The sequence below is a fragment of the Ruditapes philippinarum genome, unplaced genomic scaffold (genome assembly GCF_026571515.1).
Source record: "Ruditapes philippinarum isolate M1 unplaced genomic scaffold, ASM2657151v2 ctg3525_1_1_1_1, whole genome shotgun sequence".
Classification (NCBI taxonomy): Eukaryota; Metazoa; Mollusca; class Bivalvia; order Venerida; family Veneridae; genus Ruditapes; species Ruditapes philippinarum.
In genome coordinates this window covers 37,531-52,719 of record NW_026860043.1, presented here as the reverse complement: position 1 = coordinate 52,719, position 15,189 = coordinate 37,531, and the positions used below count along the sequence as shown (strand labels likewise).

The 15,189-nt window shown below is 34.0% G+C and overlaps 1 protein-coding gene across 1 annotated transcript; it reads right to left on the bottom strand.

Moving 5' to 3' along the window:
• Window positions 1-2,659: 2,659 nt before the first annotated feature.
• Window positions 2,660-14,352, bottom strand: LOC132758687 (microsomal glutathione S-transferase 1-like). Its single transcript, XM_060750375.1, has 3 exons — window positions 14,165-14,352; window positions 11,722-11,801; window positions 2,660-3,055 (listed from the first exon to the last, which is right to left on the bottom strand). The coding sequence occupies exons 1-3, from the start codon at window positions 14,288-14,290 to the stop codon at window positions 2,812-2,814; spliced, it is 450 nt and encodes a 149-aa protein (XP_060606358.1). The 5' UTR covers window positions 14,291-14,352; the 3' UTR covers window positions 2,660-2,811.
• Window positions 14,353-15,189: the final 837 nt, after the last annotated feature.

Here is a 15,189-nt window from a genome sequence, read left to right as displayed (position 1 = left end):
ATTTATATGGTACGTGTTTATAATTTTCACATATTTTTTGCGCATTTATTAAGTATTTAGATCTATACCAAAAATTGCCTACCGACTGCATAGAAGCACGACAGGGTCAATAAGGAACAAATACTCGTACATCTTAAAGTGTTCTTTTTTTCAAGATTACTAACCGGCTACAAGAAATTATTATGTCATTGTTATTCAAGCAATGCTAACATTTCTATATGTATGGAAAACGTGGAACATACGTTTTACCTCGACCGAGTATCGAGTTTTAAACATACTACATGTTAAGTATGCATGTATGCATGCACAACATAATGGCTGACTTGAAAAAACTTTGCTTTTAGGTTCATCAATACCAGTCTATATCACACTAACTTAAAACACATCCTCTTTATACCCAAGGCAAAATCTTGACATTGCATCATCTTAGGTGACCTTGACGTCTGACCCAGTGACCTGGTTCATGTGCATGACATGAAGTATCATGCCTAAAAACTCAAGTCATGTTATTTGAAAATACCTCCCATAGGAACTCGAGAACAGGACCGCAGATTGCGGCGCATATTTTCGATCGTGTAACGGTTCTGCTACATCTAAATATCTTTTAGTATTATCCGAGTATATGGCCTCAAAAAATATGTTATCAATTGAACCCAATCTGTCTCTTTTAAAACTGGTCAAATTTTACGGTATTATAAAAAAAAGACAAGGACATCCGCTATTCGCCGCAGCGTTTTCGGCATGAGTTTTTCCCCTTTGGCTACAATTGATTACTATTTTTTCAGAATTTTGTGCCCGTTATTTTTATCAACTATCAGGTATTGTCCGGATATATAACGTTTACACGTGTTGACATGTATAGGCGGCATTATAACAGGCGTGTTCGCGTTTTGATTTGTTAATATGGAGAAAGCAGACACAGTAATAATATGGTCCAACTGATTTTGCCTAACTGAAAAAAGGAATATTAAAACATAATCCATAGATAAATATTTTAGGTACTCATCTGGTATTCATTACTAGCGAAATTAAAACAAAAATCAAACATATCAAGGGGATAACTTACGCCGAACGTTGCGGTAAATGGCGGATGTCACTCCTTTTCTTTTTTCAATATACCGTAAATTTGACTGATTTTTAAATTAGCAGATTATATTAAATTGAGATTAGATAATTAAAGACCACCCGCTCGCATAATATGAAAAGATATTCGAAGGTCGGACAAACAATATGTAAAGCCGATAAGGATTCGGATTTATGCGCCGCAATATGCGGTTCTGTTCCAGAGTTCCTATGATTCCTCCGTGCACAAAGAAGTTATGGCAAACACTGAGCAGCCATTTTGACAATTATGTCGAGCTCAGCGCAAGCGGGTTTGACAAAAATTCTCTGACCACTAAACATTATACTTTAAAGCATAAGCAAGATACAGTGCTAACAACCAAATTTTATATTTTATTTGACCTTTGACCTCTTGACCTTCATTTTGCGCGAGACAACTCAACTCAACATTGAAAGCATCGGTGCTATGTTATATTAAAATCCATCTATGTATTTAGAAGTTATACTCGCAAATGAATGTTTTATTTTGTTATTTGACGTTTGACCCCCTAAGTGACATAAGTTTGACCTTAACCTTTACCGCAGGGAACTGAATTTTTCTCGCAACAATCATCCCCACTATGGAGAACTTTGTCCTGAATTATATTAAAATCCCTCGATGCATGTGAAAGTTACGCTCCGTATACAGGTTTAGCGCGGACCCCCAAGTATGACCTTGACCTTTGGGTGACGGACCTGGGTTTTGTGTGCGACACAACATCCCATCATGGATAACATTTGTACCAAATTTTAGAATGAGCAAGATATAGACCGGAAATATCCGGACGCACGAACAGACGGACGTACGGACGCACATTCACCGAACTTTACATCAAAATGGGGACTAAGTCGTGCTCACCGCAAGCAGGCTGACAAAAATAATGTTTTTGATACAAATGCCTCATTACAGCATTGAAGATTCATCGACGTCATCATTCACTGGCTTATCTGTCTGCTTTAATAACATCCGGTTGCATGCATATTGCTTTAAGGACAAATAAAAAAGTACAAATAGGCTTGTTATCTGTAACTAGTACATAATATTTCACTTTTGAATTACCAAAATCGAATTTGAGAAAAATTTATGAATCTTGTAAATACCCTTAATAATAAAGCCTTACATATTTATCAGTATTGACTTTAAATATATTTTAAGAACAGCTGAAGTTTACCTAATACATGTATCAAATATGAACAAACTGACTAGGGGGTAAATAATGTTAATCATAACCTGCATTTAATAATATAAAAAATAAGGAAAATATTGACGGGCAAATATCTATGAATAACCTTTCGGAAAAGCTATGACTATCACTTTAAAGATGTTTTCAAGTTAATTTCGTTGATTAAGAAATATAACCATTTGTTAAATTTTGTACATTAAAACTAATCTTCAAAGAAATAGGTGGACTAAAACACAATAACGTATTTTCGCAAAATAAAATTTAAAATGGTGTCAGTATTAAATTAAAAGGGGATGTACCAATGGCCAATCCTTGATGGAATGTTTTGTCTTTAGTGCAATTTTTTAACCGGTAAATGTATAAAAGAAAACAAAAACATTTAGTGCTTTTTTATTACCGATGTAACATCAAACAAGATGACCGTGTTATTATTCCATATGTTGTTTTAAAGACTAACGTTCATGGTATTCGGAATTGTTACAGATCGGACTATTTACTTAGAATAAACAATTTTTATATGACAATGTCAAAACATGCCAGCCCTAATCACAGTGATAGCCATCGAAATGTTCACTCCAAATCCGACAAAAAACGCAATAGCACGTGATGGTTGAGGAAGGATAAACATATAGGCAATTGTGTGAAACAAACGGAATCCTGCAAACAACCGGAAGTGTAAGGTGGCGCTTGCAACAGTCGGACCAGTCAAAACGTAGAGTAGACCTATCAGAACGAAGGGCAATACGTTCTCAATGTCGTTGAGATGGCATCTGAAAATGAGAAGAAAGAAATCAATGATAGACGCTCAATATTGTACCTTAATTGTAAATACTGAATAGTTGTATACAATAATTAAAGAGAATCTGGTCTCATAACCTCCTTGTATCTGGTCTCATAACCTCCTTGTGAATTAATTGTAAGTTCATGCTCAGCAAAGCACATTGGCATTAAAATATCAAAAATTCTAATACCCATTCTTAGTAAAATCAAACTCTCGCGCCGGTTACGTTGTGCTTGTACTAGTCAAAGTAAGTAACCGTTCCTAAGATTTGCTACATTACTTATAACTTTAAGTTAGTCGGGAACACTGTTCAACTTTGAGTACGTTACTTCATTACTTATGGGTACAATGTTCAACTTTGAATTACTTGCTACTTTAGTACAACTGTGAGTTAGTTGCTTCATAACTTATGGATACTATGTTCAACTTTGAGTTCAGTTGCTACATTACTTATGGATACAATGTTCAACTTTGAGTTAGTTGCTACATTACTTATGAATACAATGTACAACTTTGTTTTAGGTGCTACATTACTTATGGGTACAATGTTCAACTTTGAGTTAGCTGCTACATTACTTATGGGTACAATGTTCAACTTTGTGTTAGGTGCTACATTACTTATGGGTACAATGTTCAACTTTGAGTAAGTTGCTACATTACTTATGGGTACTATGTTCAACTTTGAGTTAGTTGCTACATTACTTATGGATACAATGTTCAACTTTGTGTTAGTTGCTACATTACTTATGGGTACAATGTTCAACTTTGAGTTAGTTGCTACATTACTTATAGGTACAATGTTCAACTTTGAGTTAGTTACTACATTACTTATGGGTACAATGTTCAACTTTGAGTTAGTTGCTACATTACTTATGGGTACAATGTTCTACTTTGAGTCAGTTGCTACATTACTTATGGGTACAATGTTCAACTTTGTTTTAGGTGCTACATTACTTATGGATACAATGTTTAACTTTGAGTACGTTACTACATTACTTATGGGAACAATGTTCAACTTTGATTTAGTAAGTACATTTTTACAACTTTATGCTTTGTGTAAGGTATAATTTAAACTTTAAGTCAGCAAATATTGTTTCCGTTTATGTACAATGTTTAACTGCGAGTTCATTAATTTATACCTTGTTCGTACAATTCTAAGTCACTACATGAGGGATACAATGTTCAACTTTGTGTTAGCCGTTTTATTTTTATGGACTTTGATTTAATATAATGTACTTTATTGTACCGGTATTTATTTTATTTTATTAATAAAAACACAGGAAGCATGCATGGTGAATATGAACAACATAAACACGCCCGTTTAATTCACAAAGAGTGAAAAATGTCCATCGGTTAAAATGTTGTGAGCAACTTCCGTTCCTCGTTGTGAGCACCCGTCTAGGACGTTTGACACGATAAACAAGGTGAGTTTTTCATATTTTTTGTAAAAATATCGGAATGCAGTTAGCTAGCGATGTGTTTTCCGAGTATGCACATGTAAAGATATTGCCTATTGGTCGACAATTTGATGGAAATACTGTGCGACGCAGTCACTTGGGGTAGCTGTAAAACTGGAGACAACTTCTCTCCGGACCAAATTTAACATTGAAAACGTCGATTTTGGTGAAGTTTTGTGCATTCTAACCTTAAACAGATGCCTACAAGTCTTCAGCGTAAATTATTACATGAAATTCTTCATAGAAACGAAGATATACCCTTATTTGCTTTAATCCTCGTTGTGAGCACCATAGCCTCGTTGTGAGCAAGACAAGCGCAGTGCGTGTCTGGTTTTAATATGTTATTCAGATGGTGAAAAAGGGGGCGTCCGTGCCTGAGTGGTTAAGGTCGTTTACTTCAAACCACTTGCCCCTCACCTCTTTGGGTTCGAATCCCGACAGGGACTTTGGATTCTTTCATGTGAGGAAGCTATCGAGCTAACTTACGGAACGTCGGTGGTTCTACTAAGGTACCCGTTCGTGCCTAAAATAATGAGCGGAAGGGCACCTAAGGTCTTCCTCCACCAGTAAAGCTGGAACGTCGCCATATGACTTATACTGTGTCGATGTGACGTAAAACCCAAAACAAACAAAAGATGGTGAAAATATAATTTTCAATCTACCAAAGCAAATAAAACGTTTTTGAACAGCAGCATTTCTTTGCAAGACGTTGTGTATATCCCGAAGGGAGGCATATTAGTTTTGAACTGTCCGTCCGTCAATCCGTCCGAAAACTTTAACATTGGCCATAACTTCCTCATTAATAAACGGATTTGATTCATATTTAAACACAACATCCCTTAGCACAAGACCTTCCTACGGGCCTGTTTTTATTTTCCTTGATCCCTGAATGGCCTTTACCTGGAAGGTCAATTTGTCATAAAACATTTAAGATTGGCCATAATGTCCTTATTAGTAAATCAATTTAATTCATATTTAGGCACAACACCTCTTTGGACAAGGCCTTCCAACTGCAGTACTATTCTTTTCAGTGATTGGACATGGGGTCGTTCAAGGAGAGACCGAAGCGAGGCATCAAGTTTGTACTTGCCCTGGTCTGAAAAAGATTTGAACTACTAGAAAAACTGTCAGTGATGCATAAAAATCAAAAGAAAAGTTTTGGTCATGTCTCTTGCAAAAACATTCTTTTCAGTTAAACACACTGTAAAATTAGCAAACCCAAAATTGTACCAGTGGTGAAACACCTAAGAAGTCAAGAAGATTTCTTAAAATGCCACTATTTCATGATGAAAAAGCTATTTAAATGTCAAACACAGATTGTCATGAGCTTTCTAGGAAAGACAGTGCAACTAAAATCATGAAAAATGCTCGTGCACAAGAGCAAACAAACGCTGAGAACTATTTGAATCTGTTATTATGTATGCGACTATCGTTTTTCGCGGAGGATTACTTATTTTGTGTATTGTAACTTTTAACACTTCACTAGTATATTCTTAGCTTAATATATAATGGTAAACAAAAACAAACTACTTATACCTACAATTTTGCTGATGTTTTGCTGTTTGTGCAAATGGTGGTGAACTAATAAGGGGAGGTAAATTATGTATTTAATTGCATATACTTCGTGTTGCCAGAGTTAAAGGGGCTACACTGAGGTCTGACAGGTAATTTGGTGTCCAAAAAAAATGTAAACAAATTTCCTCACAAATCACAATATTATGACTAAAATAACAATAACTTACACTTTAACCAACCCTCTAACAACAATTATGCTAGAAAATGCATTTTCACATTAGTTTTTGATGCAAAAATGAAAGTTGGTTTTCCCAGACATGTACAGAAGTTACCCACAATTCATCGGGTATAACTAAAATATGCAACGGACATTTTTGGAACAACAGAGTAAACGGGGGGTAAAAAAGTCTATTGATTTTTTCTCAACACTCTAACCTATCATGTTTATATAACGAAGAAAAACTGTATAAAAGATAATCAAGGTAGCAATTTCGATGTCTTGAAAAATCAAACGCCAGCGAAGCGGACATTTTTAGACAAAACGGAAAGATATTATATACATGTACAATAATTTTCATTGACTTTTCAGTTTCAATTTGAATATTCTAAGGCAAACATAATGCATCGGTGATATTTATACTATAACGAGCACAGTGTAATCACACTAATAAAAGTATTTAACGCTATCTATAACGTATTTAAATCAAATACAGTTAATGACATGTCTCATTTGATTTGATTTGATTGTTTGTTTTTGGGATGGAGTGGGGGTTTCGTCACACAAAACTGTGTAGGTCATTTTGGCGACTCTTCAGTTTTACTGGTGGAGTAAGAACTCAGATGCCCCCTTTGCAAAATTGTTTCTGGCACAAACGGGCATCTGTGTATGTAATGAGTGACGTTTCGTAGGCTATCTTGATAGGATCGTACATACACGTTCCACACACAATTACATCATGTTCATACCATAGGCAAAATTAAATGCACGTTCCCTGTTGTAACAATATGAAAACCCATAAAAAACCTATGAACCAGCTTCTGAATATGGCATTTCTATCGTTATTCCACAAAAAGCACCCCCCCCCCCCAAAAAAAAAAAAAAAAAAAAAGAATGAGAACATCAATGACCATGCTCTGGAGTGTTGGGAACTATTACCTGCACTCCAGTTACGCACTGTGCATGTATATGAATTCGATTTAAATAGGACACGTTTTCAACAGAAAAGTCTTCAAACTATGATACAATAAATGTTTATGATTCTATTAGAAACTTGTTTAGAATTTAATGATTTTTCGGTGAAAACGATATACCGTAGTTTACTTGTACTACAGATAAGATCAAAGTGCTGAAGGCACTGAAGAAAAAACCGGATAAACTAACACATTTTCACTCCAGTTTCACAGGTAAATTAATTTTATATGTCGCGGTTTACATCTTAATATCAGGTAACCTTTGCTTTTTGTGACTTTTGTTTTTGAATATAATCTATACGAGTAAAATAAACCCTCTTTTATTGGCAAATAATTTAATAAGTAGCATCCCCGATTTCTCTTTCATAAATTGGCTTTAGCAAATTCTTTTCTATTCAAATATTAAGAACATTCTGTCAGTGACGTGTCTTCTACTTGAAATCTTCCTGGTGTGTATTTTTCGGTAACAGGAAGAAAATGACAATCTGTTCGTATCTTTCGGTAACAGGAAGAAAATGACAGTCTGTTCATTTGATCATGACTGTGAAAAATTATGTTTTCTGAACCAATTTATCCTGCCGATAAAGATTTTGCAAGCAATCTGGTGGTTTATGTTCTAGTGCTTACCCTTAGTATTTAATTCCAAAGAACATTTCCTAGAAGACCTTTAACGTTTGATTACGGTATAATCACTATAACCAAAATACTTAGGCCTGTTACTGTGAAATTTTTCGTTCATGTGTTTAAAATACTTCAGTAGCTCTATAAATTTTCAAAACGATATCCAGTATTTCCGAAACAATTTACAAAGGCTTTTAATACACAATCTTATAAATCTTAAAGTATTACGAGAACCACCCACCTAATCTCCAGAACATACATACGAAAAACAAGATAAATCAAAAGGCTGCAAGCTCTGTGGTATTTTCTGATCTTTGCAATCTAAATCGCACTGTATAACTGTATTATTTTCCTGTATAAGTTTATTTTTATGTACTATAATTCTTCTTGCTTGGTACCAGAGTTTGATACATATGGAATTTTGCATGACTAGAGTTGCATCAAAAATCATTTATGTTCATTTTCATGACAGCCACACTTTATCCTTGCATATCGTGGCTGTTTCCATAACAAAGAAACTTTATAAAAAATAATTGCATTGAATTGGATTTGAACCCCAGACACACTAAACGAGCGCGTTACCCTTGCACCACGGAGAAGATATACGAACAATGCCTGAATAAAATCAAGTGATACTAAATTTAGATTTTCCATTGCATTTCGGGCTAATTTCGAGGTTTTTTGTTCAAGATAAACCTGTTGTTTAACATTGATGTTAATAATTTAACAAAACTCTTCTCGCCAAAACAGTCCGACATGTATATATTCCACTACTCGCCAGTCAGATTTATTTATGAAATACGCTCTCGACATCGCTTAAAATAGCATTTTCATCCACATGACCAAGCAACACAGGACCACGGCTAAAGTATCAATGAAAAATTTAATTTCAGGCTTTCAAGTGGTAAATAAAAAGACTAAAAAAAAAGGAAAAAAAGGAAGAAAGAAGAGACAAAAGTAGAGAAAAGTAAAGGTTTTAGTGCTATAAAGCAAGAAAAGCAGGGTTCTCTTCCTAACTTTTTTATGCAATGAAATGCATCCGATCAATATTTAGCCGTTGCAGTTTTTGAAACAAGTCACTCGTGTTTTCAAAATCGTCGGGAAATGAACCTGACCTTTTTTATCAAAATATTTACAAAACTATTAACAATGAGTATGCCATGATAAACAGGCTATAAGGAGTAAAAACAATGGTTAAGATATGCATTGCCCTTTCCCAAGTTTGTATACCGTCTAGGAGTTGGAAGTAATTATAGAATATAGTTTCAGCAATGGTTGTTGTATGAGGTGAGGTTAATAATTAATATCTTACTGAATTCTTAAAGTTACTTTTACTTACCTGCCCTTCACAATTGTCTTGCAAGTATCATGATTTTGTTTGTTTCGTTAAATTTGAAAGAAAGTTAGGGTTTAAAAAAGAACAACTATATAATCAGTTTTAAGTTTATTTCACTAGTCCCGACAATAACCCTGCTGTGGAAGCTTGACTGTGTCGGGGGCTGCGTCCTGTGAACGTTGGCGTCGCCTTGATTGTCTTTATTCCAGTTTTCCTTTTTTACTCTTATAACGCTCTCAATTTCTTTTCCACCGAGAAGCTTCAATATATTGTTAACATTAAAGCACAGCTCAATTGACCCATCACTGGTACGGATGCCTTCCAATAAGAAAGAAATTTATCAGGATATCTGCTAAATCAATAATGATAATAATAATATTAATAGAGCCAGATTGTAACTCTTTTCCGACCTTCTTGATAATGTTTACCATGTGCATGAAACAGGTTTCAATTACCTATAGTTTTGAATGTCTAGATCAAAACGTAGTAATCATCTCATCAACAAAGTTTACATCCAATGCGGATAAATATGCAAATATGTATGTAAAATGATAAATATTAAATTTCAGATCTATCTAGCAAAGAAGATCGATTTTTTTTTCTTATAGAATTTTAATTTTATGCACTAGACATACATAAGAATTATTAACTAATAAAGTTGAAGCCTAAATGTCCTATAATGAGACTGGATTCATTCTCTATTTAGCCTGTGCTTTCAGTGCTTTGATCAGAGTTAAAGAGAAATATCTGGAATAACATTCTGTGTGTGCGTGTGATTTTTTATGCTTACAATACTCAAGTTCATGTTCGTTGTATAAAAGGTATTACAAGTTTTTTTTTCCTGAACGGGTGTCAGATAAACCAAAGTGACCTTTGAAATAGGACCCATTACACTGATTGACAAAGTAAATTTTCTAAGCCTAGATATCATGATATTTTAACCATTACAAAGTTAATACATACTATTTAACAATTACACGAAAGCCCTCAAATAAACATAGAATATTGGTAAAATTTGTGTTATACTATGTCAGTTTTCAACTCCGTACGTTTAGCTAAATTCATCATTGTAATGGAGAAAAAAACATGATTACAACAATGTAATGCTTTAAATATATTGAAATTGCTTTTGAAAGATTTTTCTCACAAGAACATATGTGAACAACAAGAAATTTAACAAACAAACCCATAATTTGCTTTAAAATTTATGGATTGTTGGTATATTCCACTTTCGCACTTTCGTTGCTGCCGATACACAAAAAATTCTCCGTTTCGCTTTTTAGTCATCCCGATAATCATCACGTGACCGTTGTTTTTATTCAGATTTGCAAGCTGAAAGGTGTTTAAACGCTTTTCCCAAAAATTGGAGAAAATATGTATTTCAAACGACTTGCCAATCCAAAGAACACATATCAATGTATCACTGATTCTGTTTGAATGTCCCTAACACGCAGGTAACAAAAAATTATCGGTTCGTGAAATTTTACTTTTTTTTGTGACATTCGGCCGTACCTCAGTGGAGTACCTTTAACATAGAGGGCAGTCTGTGTAATATAAACATGCATGTATTTATCCTGAGTTTTATTCATGTTAGACTGGCCAAGTTATGTAGACAAAGAAGAACTATTGCAAAGAGAAACTATTGTGCAAAAACGTTTTGATTGCTTTTGGTAGACTGAAAATTGTATTCTCCCCACTTGAATTGTACATATTAAAACCAGACACGCACTGCGCTTGTCTTGCTCACAACGAGGTTATGGTGCTCACAACGAGGATTAAAGCAAAAAAGGGTATATCTTCGTTTCTATGAAGACTTTCGTGTAATAATTTACGCTGAAGACTTGTGGGCATCTGTTTTAGGTTAGAATGCACAAAACGTCACCAGAATCGACGTTTTTCAATGTTAAATTTGGTCCGGAGAGAAGTTGACTCCAGTTTTCCAGCTACCCCAAGTGACTGCGTCGCACGGTATTTCCATCAAATTGTCGACCAACAGCCAATATCTTTACATGTGCATAATCGGAAAACACATCGCTAGCTAACTGCATTCCGATATTTTTACATAAATGTCTGTAATCTTTAAAAATTATGAAAAACTCACCTTGTTTATCGTGTCACACGTCCTAGATGGGTGCTCACAACGAGGAACGGAAGTTGCTCACAACATTTTTACCGATGGACATTTTTCACTCGTGAGTTAAACGGGCGTGATAAAACTTCAATATCATATTGTAATCAAGTATCATAGTGTAATCACGTATACTACATACAGTAACTATATATCCTGGAACCCTTCATAAAGTATTGCGATTTATGTGTATATATGTACAAATATGAGTGGCACATGACAATTCTGTAACAGTTACAAGTTTTCAATTTGCTAATACATCTCCATAAACTTTCAATATACATTTGATATCAAAATATTGATTTCTATATAAAAGAAAACACAGTCTATTTTTTGTTCTGTATATACAAAATGAGTGTTCATAAATCAGTATTCTTATTATTTCATATAAAATAGACAATGCTAACCTTCTTGTTCTTTCAACATCTTCGTCAATTTTCATTGTTTGTCCGGATCTTCCCACATAATCTTCAGAGGAGATAAATACCTACAGTAATGTAAACAATTCTATCCTAGAGTAATGTACAAGTCTTCAAGGAAGTAACAGAAATTTATTCCTACTTATTATATCACAAATATTACAATATTAAAGGCACATTATGCCTCAGAAACGACTTTCTTTATTTTAGGGTCAAACATGAATTTTATAACATGTAAAATATGGCTTTAGTATGTTAGATGCTTCGAACATTAAGTAGCCCTAAATATGAAATAATTTGTAAAAATTGACATTACGCCAGAGAAGAGATTGCTCCGCCCACTGATTCACGTGACCCGGTCATTCAGAACCTTAGACAAAACACGGTACCGACGTTTACAGGAAACTATTGTGCCACTAATAAGTTACTAATGAATTTTCCTTATATAATTTGGTATAAAAGTTTAATACTTTTCCTGAATAGTTCAATGTATAATGGTATTAAAAAAGTAACAAATAACTTCATTCATGCATTAATTGTGAATAAAGCGTTTGGCAAAGATCTTGTTATATTTCTCGTTGAATTCGAGGAAGATATTACTGACAAAATATCATTTTAGTTTACAAATTCAAAGATAGTTAAAATTTAAGTAGCGGAACATATAAATAGTAAAATTATATTAAAACACAGTAACATTTACAAATGTTTTTAGGGTTTTATGTGCGAAATCATTTATATATAATGCATTTGTGCATAAATTGTTAAAATTGAATGAGAAAATTGCCCTTGCGTAACCTTGTAGTATGATATATGATTATATGTATATGTGTACATTAGATATGTTTCGTGATAAAACGCAATATTATTCACTTCAAAATAAGTTTCGCATACACCAGACGGTGAGACCTTGGTTTTAAAATAAAACCGTGATTAGGTATGATGTTACTGAAGTAGATGTATCGAAATATTTAATCTTAATGCATTGAGCTTTGATAGAAATATTTAGGTAGGATAATTTCACATAAAATATTCATAGCATATTCTCGCATTTTATTTTTCTACTGCAGCATTTTACTGACACTATGTTAAGAACGAACAAAAATGTCATATCAGACCTTATAATAATATTTTATATGTCAGGATAGTTGGTAACTTTGATATACCGATTAAATAGCTTTAGATTGACCAAAAATCAAAATAATTTCAGTATAAATACTGCTGCACCACTGTCTTCTACAAATACTAGTAGTTTGTCTAAGGAAAATGGCGGATTTTGCAGACATCTTAGCGTGAAACTGATAACGATCGCCGATTTGCTTATCTGTAAGACCCCTGTCAGCTTGATTGACAGGCGGCGTAATGTCAATTGTAGCAAAATCTAAACAAATAGAATTTTGACTTTCATACAATAAAAAATACTAAACCACTTTAAATTTACTAATTACCAAAAAGCAACAGAAGAAAAACATGGTTCAAGTAAATGACATATGAGTAGCTTTTTGTGGTGCATTGAGGGTCTTTAACAATTTAAAAATATGTATAAGTAGATGTACATATGGAAAATATCGAATGAATAAATTATGCAACTAAGTACATCAAAGATTGGCGAGCAAACTTCCTTTTTTAAGGGTTTGTATTTGTATTGTGTTCTGAAAAAAAAAGAAATTTAATGACACTAATAAATGTCACGTGAACAAGATTAGGAAAATGTTTAGGTGGTTTTCAAGTATGAACATGCTAACTAAGTATAAAGGTTATATGTTTACTTTATTTTAGCTACAGCTTTATCAGATTAAATATATGAATATTAAGGGAGAGAAAATGCAAGTTTTAAACTTCCTTATTTATTGATATCTTCCATGTATCTTAAATGAAGTAACTGTTGTGTCAGGGATAATTATGATGGCTAGTTTTTTATGATTCTAGAATGGTAACATTTAGTTATCATTGTCTCTCAAAATCCCCGCTCAATCGTTTAAACTATAGCTTATAGCCTGCTAGTCATAATCAGAATTGATTGTTAAGCAGTATGATGTAGATTATAACTGTTTTTTAAATTCATTGTCTTTTTTGTTTGTTTGTTTTGGGTTTTACGTCACACCGACACAGTATAGGTCATATGGCGACGTTCCAGCTTTACTGGTAGAGGAAGACCTCAGGTGCCCTCCTGTACATTATTTCAGGCACGAACGCTCACCTGAGTAGAACCACCGACGTTCCGTAAGCTAGCTGGATAGCTTCCTCACCCGAAAAATTCATTGTCTTAAAATGAATTAAAGATAGAAAAAGAAATAAAGTATGAGTTATAATTCTAGCCATGACACTGGCCATCCTCAGCTTAACATACCAGAAAAGGAAACAATAGCTGGCTTGAACAACAAGATAATATAAACATGCAAAGTTGAAAACTGAGAAATAAGAAAACATTTACCCCTCTTGGCAGACGATATCTCGCAGTCCATCCACTCATAATAACTGTCTTTAACAAAACTACTCCGGCATAAAAAGCAAATTTCGCAAAAACTTCATTTTCGAAACTAAGCGTTGGTGCAACCATATTTGCGTTCTTGTGTGTAACTTGCAGTATAATGAAACACCGTGTGACAATAAGTGTACCTAATATTAGGTAATCACTTTCTGACATCCCTTTCCTGGAGGAGGCGGAGTTTCGAAGTCACATGCTTATGACATCACAGAAAAACAAGATGGAGGCTTCCAAAACAGAGGCGCGGGAAATAGTCCAGAAAAAATACCATTTTTCTGGTTCAAACTCCCTTCAAAAATTGGAAGACATCATCTTTCAACACGAGAAACAAACCAACTCTCTTTTCGTGTAAGTAAAGACCCATAAATAAGCTTAAGATACCCTGTATGTTTAATTCTATTATTGTCAATTTTGTTAGAAATTATACCGAAAAGCGAACAGAACAAATACGCGGAAAGTGTTACTGGACACACAGGGACCCCTCGTGACCTCCCCACTCACAGGCACTAGACACAATTATTTTACCCATACACGCTCATAATATTATATATAAAGAATATTCTTTATATATAGTATAATGAACGTATATCAGTGTTTATTCTAGGAGGGGGATTCACCCCTATTTTTGAGAATTCACTCCTATTTTTTTCAGAAGCAGGGAAAAAAATTTACATAGAGAAAGAAGGAAAAAGACAAACAAGATGTAATAAATTCTCAATTTTCGATAAGAATCCCCCCTTGTTTTTCGAATCCTAGAATAGACCCTGGTATATGGGTAAAATAATTGTGTCTAGTGCCTGTGTCCCCACTGGCACTGTAGAGAACTGTCTGTATTTGTGCAATATTTTGCAGACAGTTTCTCCCCATTTTATTTTTTAAAAAGATCGATTTTTTCTTAGTTGTGTGGTAAGGTATGGTAGTGTAACCGTAATTCACTTTAGTTGATATAAATGGGTTGACGTAGCCTACAG

Coding starts and splice junctions, on each gene's coding strand:
- LOC132758687 (XM_060750375.1), bottom strand. CDS start 14,290: ATGGTTGCACCAACGCTTAGTTTCGAAAATGAAGTTTTTGCGAAATTT. Junction 11,802..14,164: donor GATATCGTCTGCCAAGAGGG/GTAAATGTTTTC, acceptor ACATTACTGTAG/GTATTTATCTCCTCTGAAGA. Junction 3,056..11,721: donor GATGTTGAAAGAACAAGAAG/GTTAGCATTGTC, acceptor TCTCATTTTCAG/ATGCCATCTCAACGACATTG.